Genomic DNA, 18296 nt, shown 5'->3' on the forward strand with positions numbered 1-18296 from the left:
CTGTAGTAAAACTAAAAACTAAGCTAAATGAAAGGATTTACACACAGGCTGTTAAGAGAAAGAGGATACCTCACATTCAATCCCCAAATAACCCTTGGAGTGTTGAACATTTCTGACCGGTGTAAGAGATGTAAATGATTGAAGGGTGGGCTCTTCCGAAGATTTAACGGTAACATCATGTCCTATTAATATACAGCTAAATGGTATAATACATGCTGTGTGTCTATAGGCCAGCAATTATCCCAGGATTAAGATGTTTCTGGGTCACAGAAGGGAAGTTAATGAAAATAGAGTCATCTAGCACATTTTATTCCACCATTTGTTTACAGTAGCTTTGTAAATGCAGTTTGTTTGTATGTTCATTTGTAGAAGTCTTCATACATCAGCTCTTGGCATTCTGAAGAGTGGGTAACACCTCACATGATTGGAATATTAAACAAATATTGTTAAATATGAACAAATGAATAAATAAGCCCCATCCAGTGGATCCACAGTGGGACTACAGAGTCCTTTTTCGGGTCTGAGTGGCTCGCGTCTCCAGTCGCAGTCAGCCAGACCACGTCCAGCAGAAACACAATGTGGGGAACCGACAGTAGCATAGACCAAGAGGCGCCTTTAGAATCACACACTCAGAGACACATGTACAGAGACACACACACACACGCACACACACACACGCTCTCACACTCAAGATGCTCACGAGAAAATGACTAATCATGATCACATGAAAAAATCTGGCAGATCTAAAAAGAAAGAACCCCAGAGAGAGGTTAGGTGGGTAATTTACAATATGTCATGTCGCCTCTCTGTAGCTGTAAACATCAGCAAAGTAAAGGGAGGACTGCCAGTCGCACACACACACACACACACACACACACACACACACACACACACACACACACACACACACACACACACACACACACAAACAGGGAACATGGACATCTAGACTGTAAACATTTCAATACACACACACACACACACACACACACAGCACTGTCCCAGTCAGCCCTCTACAGTGACCTTTCACGCTGTCACACGCAAGCACACACACACACACACACACACACACACACAGACACACACATATTAGGCTTCAGCAAAAGCTATGTTGTCACAGTTCCAAGCTCAGACACACACACACACACAGACACACATAGTGTACATACACATACCGGGTGAAGCCTGACACTGGAGCATCCCAAACACACGCACATTACAAAGTAGGAGCGTAAAGTACACTGCTCTCTCCCAATCAGAACTGAGCATGCTCAGACTGTTCCTCTCCACCCCCAGTCCATCTTTAGATCCCCCCCATCTCTATTCTGTACATAGACAAGCTGACATCCCAGTTTGTTTGTTCTGTGTTCCACCATCCCTCCCTCCCTCCCCGCCCGCCCTGGTGTGCACAAACCAGATCTAAGAAGCATTTTGAGGACTTTCGGATTTGAGTCATATTGGCGAGGAAGGGCGCAGAACTGAACTGCTATGAGTGGACGTCACCGAGTTGGAGTCCTGTTGTGAGATGAGAGGCCCCCACCAAATCATTTCAAAGGTCTGATCTCAAAGCAAGCTTCTGCAGCTTAACAATCGTCAATCGCTTGGTTTCCTCCTCCCCCTCTTTCTCATGCTTGCCGTCTTCCTTCTTTCTTGCTCGTGTGGTTTCCTTCATCTTCCCTCCTGTCCCCTCCCTGCTCTGCTTCCTCTCTTCTCCCCCAGTTAAGGCCATGGGGGGGCTGGACACTAAAGACTGACAGGCCTGGATCCAGATACAAGATGGAAGGCTAGCTGCTGGAGGCCTGCAAGAATCCTGAGCATGTCAGGGAGGCCGATGAAGCCCTTTAAGGGGACTGTTAGCCTGGAGAAGTGGGAGGGTGACAGAAGGAAGGGCAGGTGGGGGGAGGAGGGGGTAAGCAGTTTCTTCAGCAGATGTAATAATGTGTGCCCTTTAATGTGTACGATGGTTTGGACAGTCACGATTTCTGGGTTCAGCTCACAAGGAATAATTATCTTGGTTAGGGATGATGGATTCTGTCAGGATAAGTACGTGTTGATCGCTTTGATTGTTTCATCCGATTTGGTTATGTCTGTGTCCAGATATCCATGGCAGGACCACGGGATGTCCTGGAGACAGAGAGGAGGAGGGATGGGGCACCGATAGACAGACAGACAGAGAGACAGAGAGAGAGTTGGAAAATGATGCGTGACTTGTAGTTATATATGGTTTTTCAAGCAGCATATTAATAGATGGAAAATGGCTTTAGTGGCTTAGATGACAATAATTTGTGTAATTTTACAGATACACACTGTATAGAGCTTGACAGTGTGGTTCCAGTTCAACATACTTCTTTTATTTTACCCTAAACCTAAGTAGTTTTGGTGCCTAAACCTAACCGGTAACCGCATGTTTAAAACTGCGACTGTTACATTTAGATATGAGGACGTGTTCATCACGGTGCTGCCACCGGTAGGGGGAACTAATTTAGGAAACGTGTCGTATCAGAGGGTAGGAACAGATGACCTATGTGGTGGTATGGGTTGGAGGACTTGTTGGCACAAACGTATCTTGCAATAATTAGCATTCAGACAGTAGTGTGTGTGTGCTGTGTGTCGCACCTTGAACAGTATTCAGAGTGGGCCTGGTGGTCAGTCAGTCAGTCAGATGGGTGTTCGGGGCAGGACCGATTGATCTCAAACCATGAGTCTATACAGCTGCGGATACAAATAGAAACACAGGGACAAGTTATTTAGTCAAACAACAAGTCTACACAATACAGCTGCAAATACGGAGAACACTTGGAAAAAGAGAGAGATCAAAAGAGAATTGAAAAATGGACTCAGTACTACAAATTGTTGCTAAAGTAACACAAGGTTTAAGGTTCTTTATTGGTCATGTGCACAACAAAGTACTGTAACAATGGATGACTGGGTCACCAAAGGATGGACATCAGTCCTGGGGACGTCACAAGGCTTTTTAGAGCAATTAACACCAATAAGGCCACAGGCCCCGATGGCGTCTCAGCTTTCCCTTTTCTGAAGACGTGTGCAGATGAACTCACACCAGCCTGGGTCTCCAAAGTCTTCCAAAGGCAAGTTGATTCACATACAGTTCCATCAGTGGTGGAAGAAGTATTCACATCCTTTACTTAAGTAAAAGTCCTGCATTGAAAATGTGACTTAAGTTAAAGTATGTAAGGACCATCAGGAAAATGTACTTAAAAGTATTAAAAGTAGAAGAAAAATCCTCACATTTTAGAAACTGGAAACGATCAAAACAGTTTTGTCAACTAAGTGTTTGATCGGCTAACCATTGCAGCTTCCCACGATCTCTACAAAGCTAACGTTAGCTTACATTAGCTGCTAACGTTTTACAGAGACAGGAAATCGTCTCTGTGAAGTTCGCTGACATTTAGTATCTAAATGTATCCATGGAAAAAATAGTTTTTTCAGCAGATATCTTAGTTATAACAGGATAGAGCTAGCACAGCAGTTTGGTGTTTAAATATGCGGTAATTATTCAGTTTGGGAAATCCCACGATCTCTTTAAAGCTAACGAAGCACTCAATGCAGCCTGCTCTCATATATTTATGGTATTTATCCCAAGCCATCACAGTTAATTTGACAGTGATACATCGATGTTTAGAAATGCTACACGCAGCACCTTTATTGTCGAGCGATATAATATGAATAACCTCTAAATCAAACGCAACAACTACTGTCCATCTTTAAGGAATGTCTTTTATTGGAGTGCAGTAAGTGGATTTAATTAGAAGAAGTGCAAAGTTGTATAACGGGCAGTGGTTCAAATCTGCGTGTGTGTGTGTGCGGTGTGCAGTGTGTGTGTGTGTGTGTGTGCATGCGTGTGTGTGTCACCTTTTGTGGTAGATGCAGAGGCAAGGCAGTCTGGCTATGGTGTCCCCTTGCTGCAGTTCCTCTAGACAGATCACACACTCACCGGCATCCCTCGCCAACACATCATCTAAAGTGGCAGGCGCACACACACACACACACACACACACACACACACACACACACACACACACACACACACAAACGCATACACAGCATAACACGTTTTAGTATGCACCAAAGAAAGCGACAATTTCATACTCCGGCAGCATATCAAACAAAGCAGAGAGCAGGTTGTTGCATTACATTACACACAGTACATATGGTGGTTAGTTTCTGCATGCACCAGTGAAAATGCACAAGCTGGAGTTTCAACTGTAGAAAATAGCGTCAATCATCATATGGAAATTCACCACTGAATGTTTTTATTTTCAACCATTTACTTACTGTAATGAAGGCAGGCTCTTAAAGAGTATTGGATGGTCTATATAAAAGATGGATACATCAAATGTAGTTTATAAAGTTACATTTTTTATAAGAGAGATATTCAGTCAGATGAAGTCAAGGCTGAGCTGGGAAGGAAGAAAAACTAAATGAATGAAGCAATATGGCAAATACCGATTCAACAGCACCTCGTGGATCCTGCATACTTGGAAAGACTACGGCTGTTTCCTGATAGGAAAGGACTTTTACGTTCTGTTCGTCTTCAGATCAAAACCAGCATGACTGGAGACCTGCGACAAAGATTTGTCATCTTTGTGAAGCAAAAGACTAACGAGGGATAATGGAACCCCATTTCCATGACAAAAGAATGGACTGTACACAGGAACACACAGGAACATGAGACGGGACAGTTTAGGAAAAGATAGTGGGTGGGGTTACAAAATGTACGTGTCAGTGACACGCGGGACAAGAATGGGACACTGCGGCCTCTTGGGTGAAAGTCCTATGCTGTTTGACCCATCCCGCCCCCCCCAACCAACCAACCTCCTTATGCGGAATTTCAGTCTTTCATTCGACTCTATACCGTTAATGATAATAATAATAATAATAATAATAATAATAATGATAATAATTTATACTTTATACTTTATTAATCCAACAAGGGAAATTACAATGTTGTAAGAATACACATTACACACAGGCCTGAATTACACACACCTGCTCAGTACCTATACATGCTCTAATGGAGAGATGTCAGAGTGAGGGGGCTGCAGCTGTCGATGGACAGGCGCCCCGAGCAGTTGGGGGTTCGGGGCCTTGCTCAAGAGCACATTGGCAGTGCCCAGGAGGTGAACTGGCACCTCTCCAGCTACCAGTCCACCTCCAAGAGCACACATACACTGTACCTTTGATGTAAATTTACAGCTAAAATCTCACAGCATCTTACCGTTTTAATGTCATACAGGATCATACTTGAAATATAGCAGAATAGTAGAACACAGTACGGCCTGTTATTTCACAACACCTGATTTCACATCTGTCAGTGTAGGGCACAGCTACAAAGACTCTGCTGCCTGGATGCTGCTCCACCTTGAGATTGGCTGGTTGGTAAATCAAAAGCAGAAAGCCCAGCTTCTAATCCACAGTGAGTCAATTACTGCAAGAGACGAGCTGGTTCCAGCCTGCTGCTCATTCTTTTGCGTGTCATCTTTTGCTGCTGAACCGTGTGCTGAACATTAGTCTTTGCAACGCATTCTCATGAACAGGTTTGTATGATATTATATGAAAATGTATGCACACCAAAACATATGATATACTATGAAATTAGGAGACCGCCAGCTGGTCACGTGACGCCGGATGGCAATGTAGTGATACAGCAAAAGAAACAAACAAAAAAAACGTGTAATGCTTAGGAATTACAGTGCCAAACTTTTCGTAGCTTTCTGAACGAATGGTTCATGAACAGGCTGTTCTTCTCTTTGTCTGTTCACGCGTGGTAGGTATCAATTCAATTCAAATTACTTCAATTTGATTTACAGTATCAAATGGTGTTGCACGATATTGACAAAATGTGATATTGCGATATTGATTATGAATATTGAGTTATTAATTTTGATATTGTATATGTTGGTTTTAAAATGCAAAAAATAGGTTTGTTGTAATGCCTCTTGCGCAGTTTACCACCATTTGATATGTTTTGCATAGTGCTTTAGCCTGTGCAACATCTGTTGGCTTAAAGCAAAGTATTTCCAAGCTACCGAGGAGGCGTTACTTTTGGCCACTAAAGTTTTCTCTTCAGTCTTTGTTATTTCATCTTCTCCCTGAGCAACACTCATTTTCTTACTTTTGTGTTCTTTCTTTCGCTCCACTGACTCCCTTTGCTCTCTCTTTAGGTCCTCTCGCTTCTCTGATCCGTCCCATTTTGTTGTCTCTATCTGTTTCTTCACTTACACTGTCACTCTGTTGAAATATGCACACACGTCAAGTGGTACGCTCCATAGGGTTTGCCGTAGTGGCCCCGTGCGCTGACGTGCACTAACATGTGCACGTGGCACGGTAACTGGCCAATGAAACCTGATCATTACAGCGTTTCAAGCTCTAAATCAAACACAACTAACGCAGTGCTCCACAAAATAAACAAAATATTGCATACTTATTGCAACACTTTCAATATAATATTGCGCAATGTGATATCGCAATACCGATATTGAGTCAATATATCATGCATCCCTAGTGTCAAATCATAACCAAACTTTATACCATTTCCCCAGCAATGGGGGCAAGCGTGTTATTTGAAGCAAACTGCTTTGAAAACATAAAACACAGCAATTCATTTACACAAATAAAACAATATGTAACTTAAATAAAAAATATGAGAGTGTAAAGCTTTAAGAAAACATAAAAGTGGATGGCACTTGCCAACTCAGTGCTGACCAACAGACAGAGCACACAGGCACCTTTCATCAGTCCAACAACTTCACTTGATTACATTATTAAAAGTGTAATACCACACAGCCGACACACACGACCTGTTTCACAGCCTGATGCTGCCAATATGCAAACTCTCTGCTTCTGTAGGAATTTCTGAATGTTACAGTTTAAAAAACAGTTTTTGGTTTGGAGCACAACTATGAGGCCAAAATTTTTATTGTGAACCTAAATTGATACGTGGGCCGGATCAAAGTTTGTGAGGGGCCGGATTTGGCCTGTGGGCCTTGAGTTTGACACCTGTGATTTAGAGGCTGTTCACAAGCCTTATAGCTTCTGGAATAAAACCAAACTGCCTTCTCTTTGATTTACATGAAGCTAATCGCAAACACACTCTTTACTCATTGTATGCACAAAATACTGTTGTAAACTGGTATTGCCAACCTGGCTAGAGTCAGTTATGGTTTTGCAACTTGTTACTGGATCGCGGTTGACCCGGGTGTCGTGGTCTTCATTCCCAGTTCCGAGCTCGGACTTCGGAGGTAAATGGAACGCAGCGTAAATAATGCCAAAATCAAAATATTCAAAGAACCAAATTCACAAGTTTTATGAGGTAACTTTCAGTCCCTTCAGGATTTCGCGATGTCGCGATCGCGCCAATTCACGCGAATTCAACCAATCACGCAACTTTTCTACAACTTTGACCAATCATCGCGGTCTCCTGCAAAGCGTCGTCATACGTCAGCAAACTCACTTCCTTGTTTTGTTCAGAAGATGCAGCAGCATGCGCAGCAGACATGTGTGCTGCCAACGTCTCACATTTACCTACAAAAATAACAGCAAAGGACCGTGAAAAACAGTCTCCAGATGTTCTTTACGAAAGTGGGGGTGAACTGTTTTGCAAGACGTGCAACGATTTAGACTTTAATGATTTAAAAGCCGCTGCCGTTTCAATCCTGGCTGTCGGCTCTCTGCAGCGGGTGGGGCTACTGCTCCGTTCCCTCCGCAACTGACACTTGCACACACACAAACACATACACAGACACACACACAGACACACACACAAACAGCACACACGGTGGATGCAGGAGAAAAAGGAGATGAGACGACACAATGACCTAAATTGAGGACAGCTACGCTCGTTATTGTAAGTGCAATGATAAGTCAAAGTCAGAACTTTATCAAATCGTATGAATGTGAGTCCCAGGCCAGGTTAGGAAATTAACTAACAATGTAAAGATCAACAAGCCACTGATAGATATTTTCAAATTTGATTCATTCAATAAATTATTATGTCTCCTGCAACTTCATTGCAACAAACATACAAAATACATCGCAACTTTTATCGCAATTTTTTACAAAAGCTCCCGCGAAATCAGGCATTTTGGACCGCAACAATCTCAAAAAAAGGCCGCGAAATCCTGGAGGCACTTACTTTTAAGTCACAAGAAGCACAGTGCTTTAAGCTAAATGCTAGCGCCAGCATGCTAACATGCTGATGTTTAGCAGGTGTAATGTTCACCGGCTTAGTTTAGCATGTTAGTTTGCTAACATTTACTAATCAGTCTCATGAAATAGTAATACTAAGCATTAAGTAAAGTGACAGAATTCAAGTACAGCACTCGAATGAATGCAAACACCTCTACAAAGTTTCAATCACTGTTGCACTACGCCAACCACATAAGTGTAACATTTACTCATGTGGAAATGTCACACATTATTGCCTTGATACTAAAGAAAAAAAGGATGTGCCAGAATGATAGTGGACAATTTTCTGTCAAATGAAATATGAATGCAAAAGAAACTGCAGTTACAGAGAAATGTTCATTGAATAGGAATCTTTGATACAGATGGACAGACAGACAGACAGACAGACGGACGGACGGATGGATGGATGGATGGGCTGTGAGACAGCATAAGACACAGAAGACATATGTTCTGACTGCAAATCAGCTTAGTTCCTCAACAAACTCCCATAACCCCACTCTCCTCCTCCCTCCCTCTATCTCTCTCCTCTTCTGACCCCCTATCCCTTCTTCCATTGTTCACATTGGCACGTCTCTCCATCCTCTTTCAACCCCTTAAAAAACACCCAGCATCTCTCTGACAGAGTGCTCCGGATTAACTCACAGGAATCTACATGCACTGTCTGATAACAATACAGCAGCTCTACGCCTCCTCTTCCCCAAATTTCCTGAGCATATAAATCCAAGCAGAAAACACTCGGAGATTAATCAACTTCCCAAAAGTCTGCATTTGACTGTGAGTGCAGAGTGTATTAAATCCAAAGGCAACATCTAACCCAAGCTGTTATAATCAAGTGAAGAGTGTTGTTCAATCTTGTTTCCCTCACCTGTGAAATGTTTTAAAAAAAATGAGGTCATCCGGAGTTAGATCCTGAACTCATCATAGCCCTGCCTCAGCCGAAACTCTCCACATCGCCCGTCCAAAATGCAGCAGCGAGGCTGTTAACTGGAGCATATCACCTCCTCTCCGCTGGACTCCCAGCGAATTTTAGCTGATTATAATATTTTATACATTAAGCCTTTCTATTCTCTTAAAGCTTGCTTTTAACCCCTCGTGTGCCTGCTTCTGACCCAATATCCAGTTTCCTGGAGCTGAAACTAGGTCATTGCAGTACAACATACTGTACTACACTAAAGAACTCGTTGTCGTCTTTTGTGCACTACTCATTTTGAGGACAGGACAGGAGGTCATTAGGTTTTATCCTCTGGGAACCATAAAAAATAAGCCAAGTTGTGGCAATGTTGGATGGACAGATGAACAGATGCACTGACATTTACATCCTCCTGCAATGTTCACACTTGACGTCTTTTTTTAAGCTGCCAGCGTCTGGTTTACACATTAGAATCCTATGGAGTAAACCGTGTTTTCAAAAAAGAAACCTGAGCGCATTTTTTTTAAAGTTGAAAAAAATTCTGTCAAGCGCTTTTTTGACAGTTGACCAATGGAAAGCAGAGTAGTGAGACCTGTCTTTTCCATAACAAGAAAACAAGAAAAAAATGGAGAAGGTGCCCATTGATAGACTTGTGCTAGTGTCGGAGGACGGCAATTTGATCTAACATTAGCATTAGCATCGCTCCTCCCTCTGTTCATTCTCTAGATCGCTTTGTTTTATCTAGCGCAGTTCCACATGCTACTTTGGGATAGCCTGCTGTAGCAGTAGCATATGTAGTGTGATAGCAACAAAAGACGCTCTCGGCTGTATTTTTGAACCAAAACACTGCCAGGTTTTTTAACCTTCAAAAGCGCCTTAGTCAATAGTCTTTTTCTTGTCAAAAAAGACGCCATGTGTGATCATGGCCTTAGGCTGCTAGCACACAATGAATACATACAAACAGACTGAACACTGAATATTTTATATAAATAAACACTATGTATAGGAGTTGCTACATAACTAGATGGCTCACAGGTACACTGTCTCCGCTGCCAACAGGTGACTAATGGGAGTTTTATTATAAAGAGGTGTTTTATAAATTGCACTGTCCAATACAGTAGCATATTAATAAATGAATGAATAAGAATATCAAATTATATTTGGACTAGCAAAAGAACGGAATCCTAAAAAAATTAGAGGTAGTGTTACATGGACGTAGGGAAGTTAAGGCCTGTTTTAAGACCTAGAAAACACTATAATTCAGCAAATTTAAGAATTTTTAAGGCCGTCAATTTTGATTTTGAAATTTTAGTCGTTTTTTTAAGACCGTGTGGAACCCTGAATGTGCAAAGCTCTGCATGTGTGCTTTCAGGTGGTGCAGCCTTTGCCGGGTCTCTCAATCATCGGCTCCCTCCTCACTGCCCCTGTTTCCCTCTTGACTTTCAGCTGTCTCTCCCGGTTGCCGGCTCGCCAACAGACACTTGGCATCCAACACCTCCGCATCAATTATGAGTTAAAGGAGTTGCTCTTTGCTTCTCTGATTCGCAGCTCACAGTTCTTCTTTCTTGTCTCTCTTTCTGTGTCCTCTGATGACCTGAGCTGCGAGAGGCAAAGTACATGTCCCTCATCTTTCTCTCTCTCTCTCTCTCTCTCTCCCACACATGCTCCTGCTTCCTGGGTCTCCATACAGTACCACCCTTCTGACTTTTATGTGTGTATGTGCCCCCCCACCTCTCTGTGCAAGGGGCTATATTTAGTGGGAGGACATTAAAATATCATCATGCAAAGTCAAAGCCCAGAAAAGATCCAGTGGTCAGCTCATATGGGCTCATGGAGTATACCTAGTGCAGACAAGTAGTTAAACGTGTGTTTTTAGTTGATTTTATACATTTAGCGTCACATTGGTGTCATTATTTCACCAAGTTGTTATTGGTGTGCAGTGAAAATGTCAGGAGAGTCTATCAGCGTGTCCAAGCTTGGTAAATGTGCTGTTTTTAGTGTTTGACCACACCTGAAAGCAACATTATGTAGCTATTTTACCTTAAAACAACAGCAAAGTCATTTTGATGCCACACTCACTTGACATGTCATCCAGGCTGGACTGCTGTAATTCCCTCTTCCTCTGCATTTCCCAGGCTGCCTTTTCCCCTGGTTTCAACTAGTTTGAAAAGCAGCCGCTCTTTGGTTGTCAAGGACAGAGAAACGAGACCACATCCCTTGTCCTTGAATGCTTTCACTGGCTCCCTGTTTATTTCAGGATACATTTCAAAACCCTCTACAAATCTCTCCTTGGTCTCACCACTACATATATATTTATATATCAGAACTTCTCACCCCTTACAGAACCAACAGACCCCTCAGATCAGCCCACTGTGGCATGTTGGCTGTCCCCAGTCAAGGAGAAAAAAGGCCAGGGACAGGACTTTATCTGTAGCGGCTCCTCAGCTCTGCAGTAGTTTGCCAGAGACCATGGCTGAGTTTGTGGATGCTTTTAGATGCACCTTAAGACCCACTTTAATTCTCTGGCTTTTACATGTGTTTAACCTGTTTCTATTTCAATTTTGTTTTATTTCCTTATATCTGTATATTGAGATTTTCATTCCATATGTTCAGACTTTCATTATATATATTCAGTTGAATTCAATATATTCAAGTTTCATTCCATATATTCAGACTTTCATTCAATATATTTAGACTTTTATTCCATATATTCACACTTTCATTCAATATATTCAGACTTTTATTCCATATATTCAGACTTTAATTCAGTATATTCAGACTTTCATTCAATATATTCAAGTTTCATTCCATATATTCAGACTGTCATTCAATATATTTAGACTTTTATTCCATACATTCACACTTTCATTCAATATATTCAGACTTTTATTCCATATATTCAGACTTTAATTCAGTATATTCAGACTTTCATTCAATATATTCAAGTTTCATTTTATATATTCATACTTCACATATGTATAATATTTTCCTAAACGGCATATACCATAATATAAATATATATATATATATATATATATATATATATATATATATATATATATATATATATATATATATGTATGTATGTATGTATGTATGTATGTATGTATGTATGTATATATGTATATATATATAGGCCTCAAATGTGTGTACTTTTAGAACACAAATCTGAACTTGTATGCACATTTTTTAACTTGTATAAATATTAATACACATGTGAGCTGAATTTGAAGTCACAGAAAGAAAAAACACATGAAAGCTGGTAGAAACAATCTTTACTTTTTTACTCATAGAAAATATTCACATACTTGTGTTACATATTTACCTTCATACACGTGACCCTGGTTACCAAAAGTGGAGCGTACAGAGCAAACATTATTTAAAGTCTCCACTTCTTTAACAAACCTCAGGTCCAAATGTTTTTCTGCACTTAGTTGCATCGGCTGAAACTGCCTTGTAGCGTGCGCATGCCGAGCAGAGCTCTGAGAGATATTTTACGGGATCTTGGGTTTTGGGAGCAACACAGCGCGCACCGACTCTTGCTGGTCTGGTGTGCAGGATTCGGTGACAGCCGGGGCAGACGGGCTAATGTGCTCCGGCCTTGCACTACACACTGGATCACAGCTCTGCACAGTACCCCATCGACCTGTGTTCCAATAAGATATATAAGTATATCTTATTGGAACACAGGTAATGATCGGCTTTCTACAATGTAGATATTTAACGTGTGCAAAAACAAACTAACATGAACGCAACACCAAGAAGGGTTGTTAAAAACCGCCCTGCTAGCAACTGCATAAGCATGTGATAAATCAAATTAAACTCAAACAATGAAGTTCCTTATTCACTGTCTTGGATTACCCTTCTCACGCAAGTTTTACATCTTTGCAGCTAATACTTACATATTGAGAAAAAGTGTCTGATTGGATTCCTGCGTCTGTTGTACAGCAAACGTGTGATGACCTTGCTCAGAGATATGCTGATGTGCGGTAGTTACTGGGCCCAGGTGATTGACAATACCCCTGAGCATGCTGGGAAACAAGATAAGCTGCAGTTCGGCATGTTTTATGGGTCTCAAAAACCCCAGAAAGAGAGGGAGAGGGAGGGAAAAAAAGACAGTGAGATAACACAGCGGGAACAGAGCCTGACAGACGGATGGACTCACAGAGGAGAGAGGGACAGAGGGAGAACGAGAGAGAGAAAGAGTAATTTGCTGGAAATAAAGAGTGACAGGACAGACAGAGCTGTAGAAAAAAAGAGAGGAATGATGGGAGTCTTTCTCCTTTTACCCTCTCTCCTCTCATCCGTTATCAGCCATCAGGGTACTCCATCACTCTGGATCCCATCTTCCCTGAGACAGTTTCACTCTCCTCTCTCTGTCTCTGTCACTCACTCTTCTTTCCCCTACAGTCTGAATCCAGCTGCAGGCTTCATACTTACATTACTTTTTTTTCTGCACTGGTCTTTGGGTCTAGTTGAAAGCTATTTGTGGAGCTGTAAAATGACTTAGTCATTTATTAGAGGATTTAGTCAGGATTTAGTGTGTGGTTCCATCATCATTATCATGAGAAACACAGCAACACTGCATGCACACCCACACACACACACACACACACACACACACACACACACACACACTTCTACAAGGTGACATTCAGGCTCCAGATCAGTGGAACACATTCTTGAGTCAAACAAGTGAATGTCAATTAAATGTCAAAAAGTTGCTAGGGGTAATAAACAGGGATGGTTGCTGTCAATCACGTGTCTCCAAGCAACCAGGAGTGGCAGCCCAGGCCATAATTAAACAGCAGCCTACTCAGGGAAATAAACAGTAGAGTGGAAGGTGGATGGTGTGTCTGCAGTGGTATTACTGACTCCTTTTGCTCTTTATGTCCATTTTTATTCTGTTCCTAAATATACCTGGGTATCACTATGGACACAGAGTAACAATAAACATGAAGAATGTTAGAACGAGTCTTGGCTAGGTAAGCACCATCTTCCATCGCCCCGCCTGGTCTTATTGGTGGCATTTAACCCTTTGGATCTTATAGGCCGAATCGCTGTGACGTCACACTAACACAAAAATCACTTCCAGGGTCGACAAATGGCTGTTAAAGCTATAGTGTGTAGTTTCTGTCCCCCCCATTAGGAATTCTAAGGGATGAAAACCAAATTGTCGGCGCGTCCACATGATACACCTGAGCCTTCCAGCAGTTAATATTGATACTACCTGGGACACTTGGATGATTTTGGCATCTCATCATGCATTGGCTGGTTGACCAATGGGACAAATTCACAAAAGTAATCCTTTACAGTTCACTAAAACTAATTGCTGGTATCATTCCCCCAAAACATGAAATACACCAAGGAGTAATAGATCAGTGGTCACAAAATCGAATCGGCCAACTGGTGGTTGAATAAGTGGGAGAAAGGAGAGAGGAACAGCATGGAGAGACAGTGAGGGATGAGCTAACTCTGCCTCTGCCTCTACACAGACGATCAATAAAAATGAAAAAAAGACCCTGACATGGCTGGATCCCACAGCAGACATTACGTGGAAACCCAGAGAGACCAAGCTGAGAATTGATCTTCAAGGTTATTGATGGTTAACTCTCTTTGTTTCGACGACACACTAAACTACATTTCAATATTATGTTCCAAAATTATACCACAAGCATTTGAATTCAGCCTTTTGACAAGTAATATGTATTAAAAACAGAAGGATCAGTATATTAAAGTTTTTTTTTTGGCAGTCCATCTCATCTGATCATTTGACAAATTATATTGAATAAAATGTTAAAGGTTAGAAAGATGCAAGTGCTATAAATTTGCATGCAATATGCAATGATTCGATTAGTTGCACTCCTTACACTATTCGTTAGATCATTCTTCTGTTTGTCCTTCTCATCTACCTGGCCTGAAAACTAGCAGTTTGAGTTTCTTTTGTTGATTGTCTCTATATTTGCACTAATGGCCGTGGTTTTATGGAGGCAAACTTCTGGCTGAACTAGCAGTTTGAGTTTCTTGAGGTGGTATTCATCTGTGATGTCTGTCACTACTATACCAACAATCCAGTGATTGTATTTATTCCTACAAATAATGCTAATATAGACCTTATAGGATTATTCTTTCACTTGTATTAAAGAAATTGAGTTATCAACTTCTTCTCCAAGCTAGTCTTTTCCACTAGTCTCAGCCCCACAGCCTCCAAAGAGTAGATACATATTAAAGCTAATATATTACTATAATACACTATATTTCTGTAGAGTATTTCATTGAAAAATTTAATAAATAAGCGATAAAAACACAATAATCATCAGAACATGCTACAGTTTGCAAACCATTGATTCTGGAGATAGACAATGCATTTTAAACACCTAATCATTTCAACCAGATTCAAATAAATGACAATTTCTGTTAGCATACCCATAAGGTTTTGATAATGCTCCTACAGTAGCGACAGAGCGGGAGCTGTAGTTGTTAAGTGCCGATGAACAAATTATTGTTTTATTTGGTTAAAATGGCAAAGTACTCAAATGTTATAAGAAAATTGGAGACATTACAAGTACTGGGGATATCCAAATTAAAATTATAGAAAGGGTGTATGATAAAAGCAAGGAAAACAGCAACGTGAAAAATAAAGTACTACGCTGCATGAGGAACGGAGAGGCTGTTTACAATGTATTAGAACTTAGAGCACTTTGCAATTAAGAGCAACCCTTAGTAGGCGGGCTCAGGTTTGCCTTGACTGCCGGGGGACTTCCTTTGACACACTGAGCTCCTCTCTCTTTCCATCTGTGTGCATTCATGTCCCAGTGCTTGTTACTAACTTAGCTCCGGGGAGCTTATCCCCCGGAGTCCTTATGTTTTCTCGCCTCGCAGATTTCCTTGGATTAGGGTGGAACCTAAATCATGGTTGCAGCTGCTGCCGTGGTCCTGCTCAACGCCCTGCTACGCCCTGCACTGCTACTACTATTATTTTAAGTCATAGTTCTATTATCTTTATTGTTACTATAATTGCCACTGTTCATCATACCAACTGTTATAGGACTTATGAATCATATTTCTGTATATCTGTATCTGTGTCTGTGTCCCAACCAGCAGCGTCAGACGCTCACCAACCAAGAGTCAGTGTCTGTCCAAGGTTTCTGTCTGTTAAACGGAAGTTATTCCTGGACCTACTCTACCTGTAAAGTGTCCTGAGATAACTCCTGTTATGATTTGACACTATAAATAAAAACAAATTGAAATTGAATTGAAGAGCAGTTATTAAAGTGGAATAGATAAATAGAAATAGAAAAAATTGATATTTATTGATAATAAAATGTGACAAAAAAATAGATTTTAGTCATGTGCTGCATGGACCCACGGTGACTAACAGCCTTAAGTTTATTTATCTTTACAAGTGAAGAATATGGTATTTATTGCTACCTCTGTCACTACTGGACTCACTGTACTGTACACTGTAGTGTTGGCTTCTTGCACAGTTTGACCTGTAGTTTTAAAGAAATACAGACACAATGGCCTCAGATGGGAACAGTAGCATCTTGTGACACTAAAGAGGTTACATATTACAGCAAGGGGCGATTGCCATTAGGGGTCTTCGCAGCTTCAGTCGTGTTGGTATTTTCGAGAGTGCATGACTGAATATGCCAGGTTGTGTAAACTCCTTCTATGCTTTTTTATGATTTTTCTCATTTCCCCTCATTCATATTCATCATGTTTTAGAAGTACTAGCTCGACAACACGCATCAGTCCATAGACCTACCCACCTTGTCATGAATATTTATCAGCCCAGCAGCAGGACACTTGGCACAACCTCTGGAAGACCAATAAATATGAAAAAAGTAAACTACCAAAGTAAAAACCAGGGCCCATATCAGTTCATGATCTTATGTACCAGATTTGGCCTCCTGTCGTATAAACACAAAGTAAAAAGAGAAAGAGATAAAGGTGTTCGTTACCATTGTAGGAGAGGCGAGGCTTGCTTAGACACATGATGAAGTGAACTTCCATTTCATTGGACGCCACGGACTTGGAGCAGACAGGACACTTGAATCCTAGGAAGAACAGCAGAGAACAGATGAGTGAAAAAAATCAAATACATACAAAGTACATCTGAAATAAATAAGTATCAACTTCACCATCATCGGTACTTGTAACCCAGTTGACAGCCTATCACATCATTACAAAGCATACTCCAAGGAAGGGGGTAAAGGGCATTTTCTTTCATGTTTTTTCATAAATGAAAGGTCAAAAAAATGTATTTCAGATTTAAACAATGACACACATTTATATTCTCAAGTGTTGATTTAAAATCTAGGAGGCCCTAATGAAAAACAGCAACCTGCTGATGGGTCATTCATCATCAGGGCCCCTGGATCCCGTCTGATGTCAAACTAGGTGCGGATGCAGCCTGGACGAAACGGACCCCTTTGAGTCTCAAACAAAGACATGTTCATGTGGTGTTAGTGATGTTTTACATTTCTTCATTGTGACTTTAAAAACAGCTCCACCCTAACAGGCCCTGGCCCTAACAAATAACAAAATCCACTGTGAACTTTAAAGAAAAATACTCCAATGTGGATTGAGGCATTAAATCATCAAAAGAAAACTTTTGAACCAGTAATGATTCTAGCTGTTGCACTTCATACGACCACAAAGTTAAGTGAAGCAAGATCTAAAGGTTGGCACAATGATTTGAGCATTTGCTTTATTTTCCTGAGCGCAATAGATGGTGCTCGCTGTTCAACAAAGGGTTGAAAGCACACTGAATTGCTTGAGCCTTTTCTTTATCCATCCAGTGGGGTCAACAAATACAACTAATGGTTCATGAAGCTTCATTTGGACATCAGTAATGTTGAGCAAGTTTTAGAGAAGGCGTGTTAGTATATAAAGTCAAAGCAAAGACACAAGTGGACACGAATTAACACAAATTGCCCCGATGGTTTTTTGAGAATGTTTGTCCAAGAAGAAAGGCAGCATCGGTCATTTCAGCAAGTGTCCCAAACATCTGTTTACGTTGAAGTGACAAAGAAGTAATTAAGACGGGAGCAATGGAGAAAGTACGGTGACGTTATGATAGAGCGACAAACTCTGTGTCGGGAGAAGGTCGGGGTGGATGGACTTGTCAACAAAAACATTAGACTTTAACACAGTTCCTCTCATAGACTGTAAA

At 41.1% G+C, this 18296-nt stretch overlaps 1 protein-coding gene across 1 annotated transcript in view; it reads right to left on the bottom strand.

Annotated features, from left to right (window-relative positions):
- Positions 1-1401: 1401 nt before the first annotated feature.
- The window catches only part of znrf1 (zinc and ring finger 1), a 59462-nt gene continuing 42567 nt past the window's right edge, over positions 1402-18296 (bottom strand). The window contains exons 2-5 of the mRNA XM_028585415.1: positions 17083-17178; positions 3874-3979; positions 2617-2712; positions 1402-2124 (exon numbers count right to left, since the gene is read on the bottom strand). Coding sequence (XP_028441216.1) covers positions 2655-2712; positions 3874-3979; positions 17083-17178 — 260 coding nt within the window. The 3' untranslated portion in view covers positions 1402-2124; positions 2617-2654. The remainder of the gene's footprint in view (positions 2125-2616; positions 2713-3873; positions 3980-17082; positions 17179-18296) is intronic.

This window comes from Perca flavescens, chromosome 8 (assembly GCF_004354835.1).
Source record: "Perca flavescens isolate YP-PL-M2 chromosome 8, PFLA_1.0, whole genome shotgun sequence".
Taxonomy (NCBI): domain Eukaryota; kingdom Metazoa; phylum Chordata; class Actinopteri; order Perciformes; family Percidae; genus Perca; species Perca flavescens.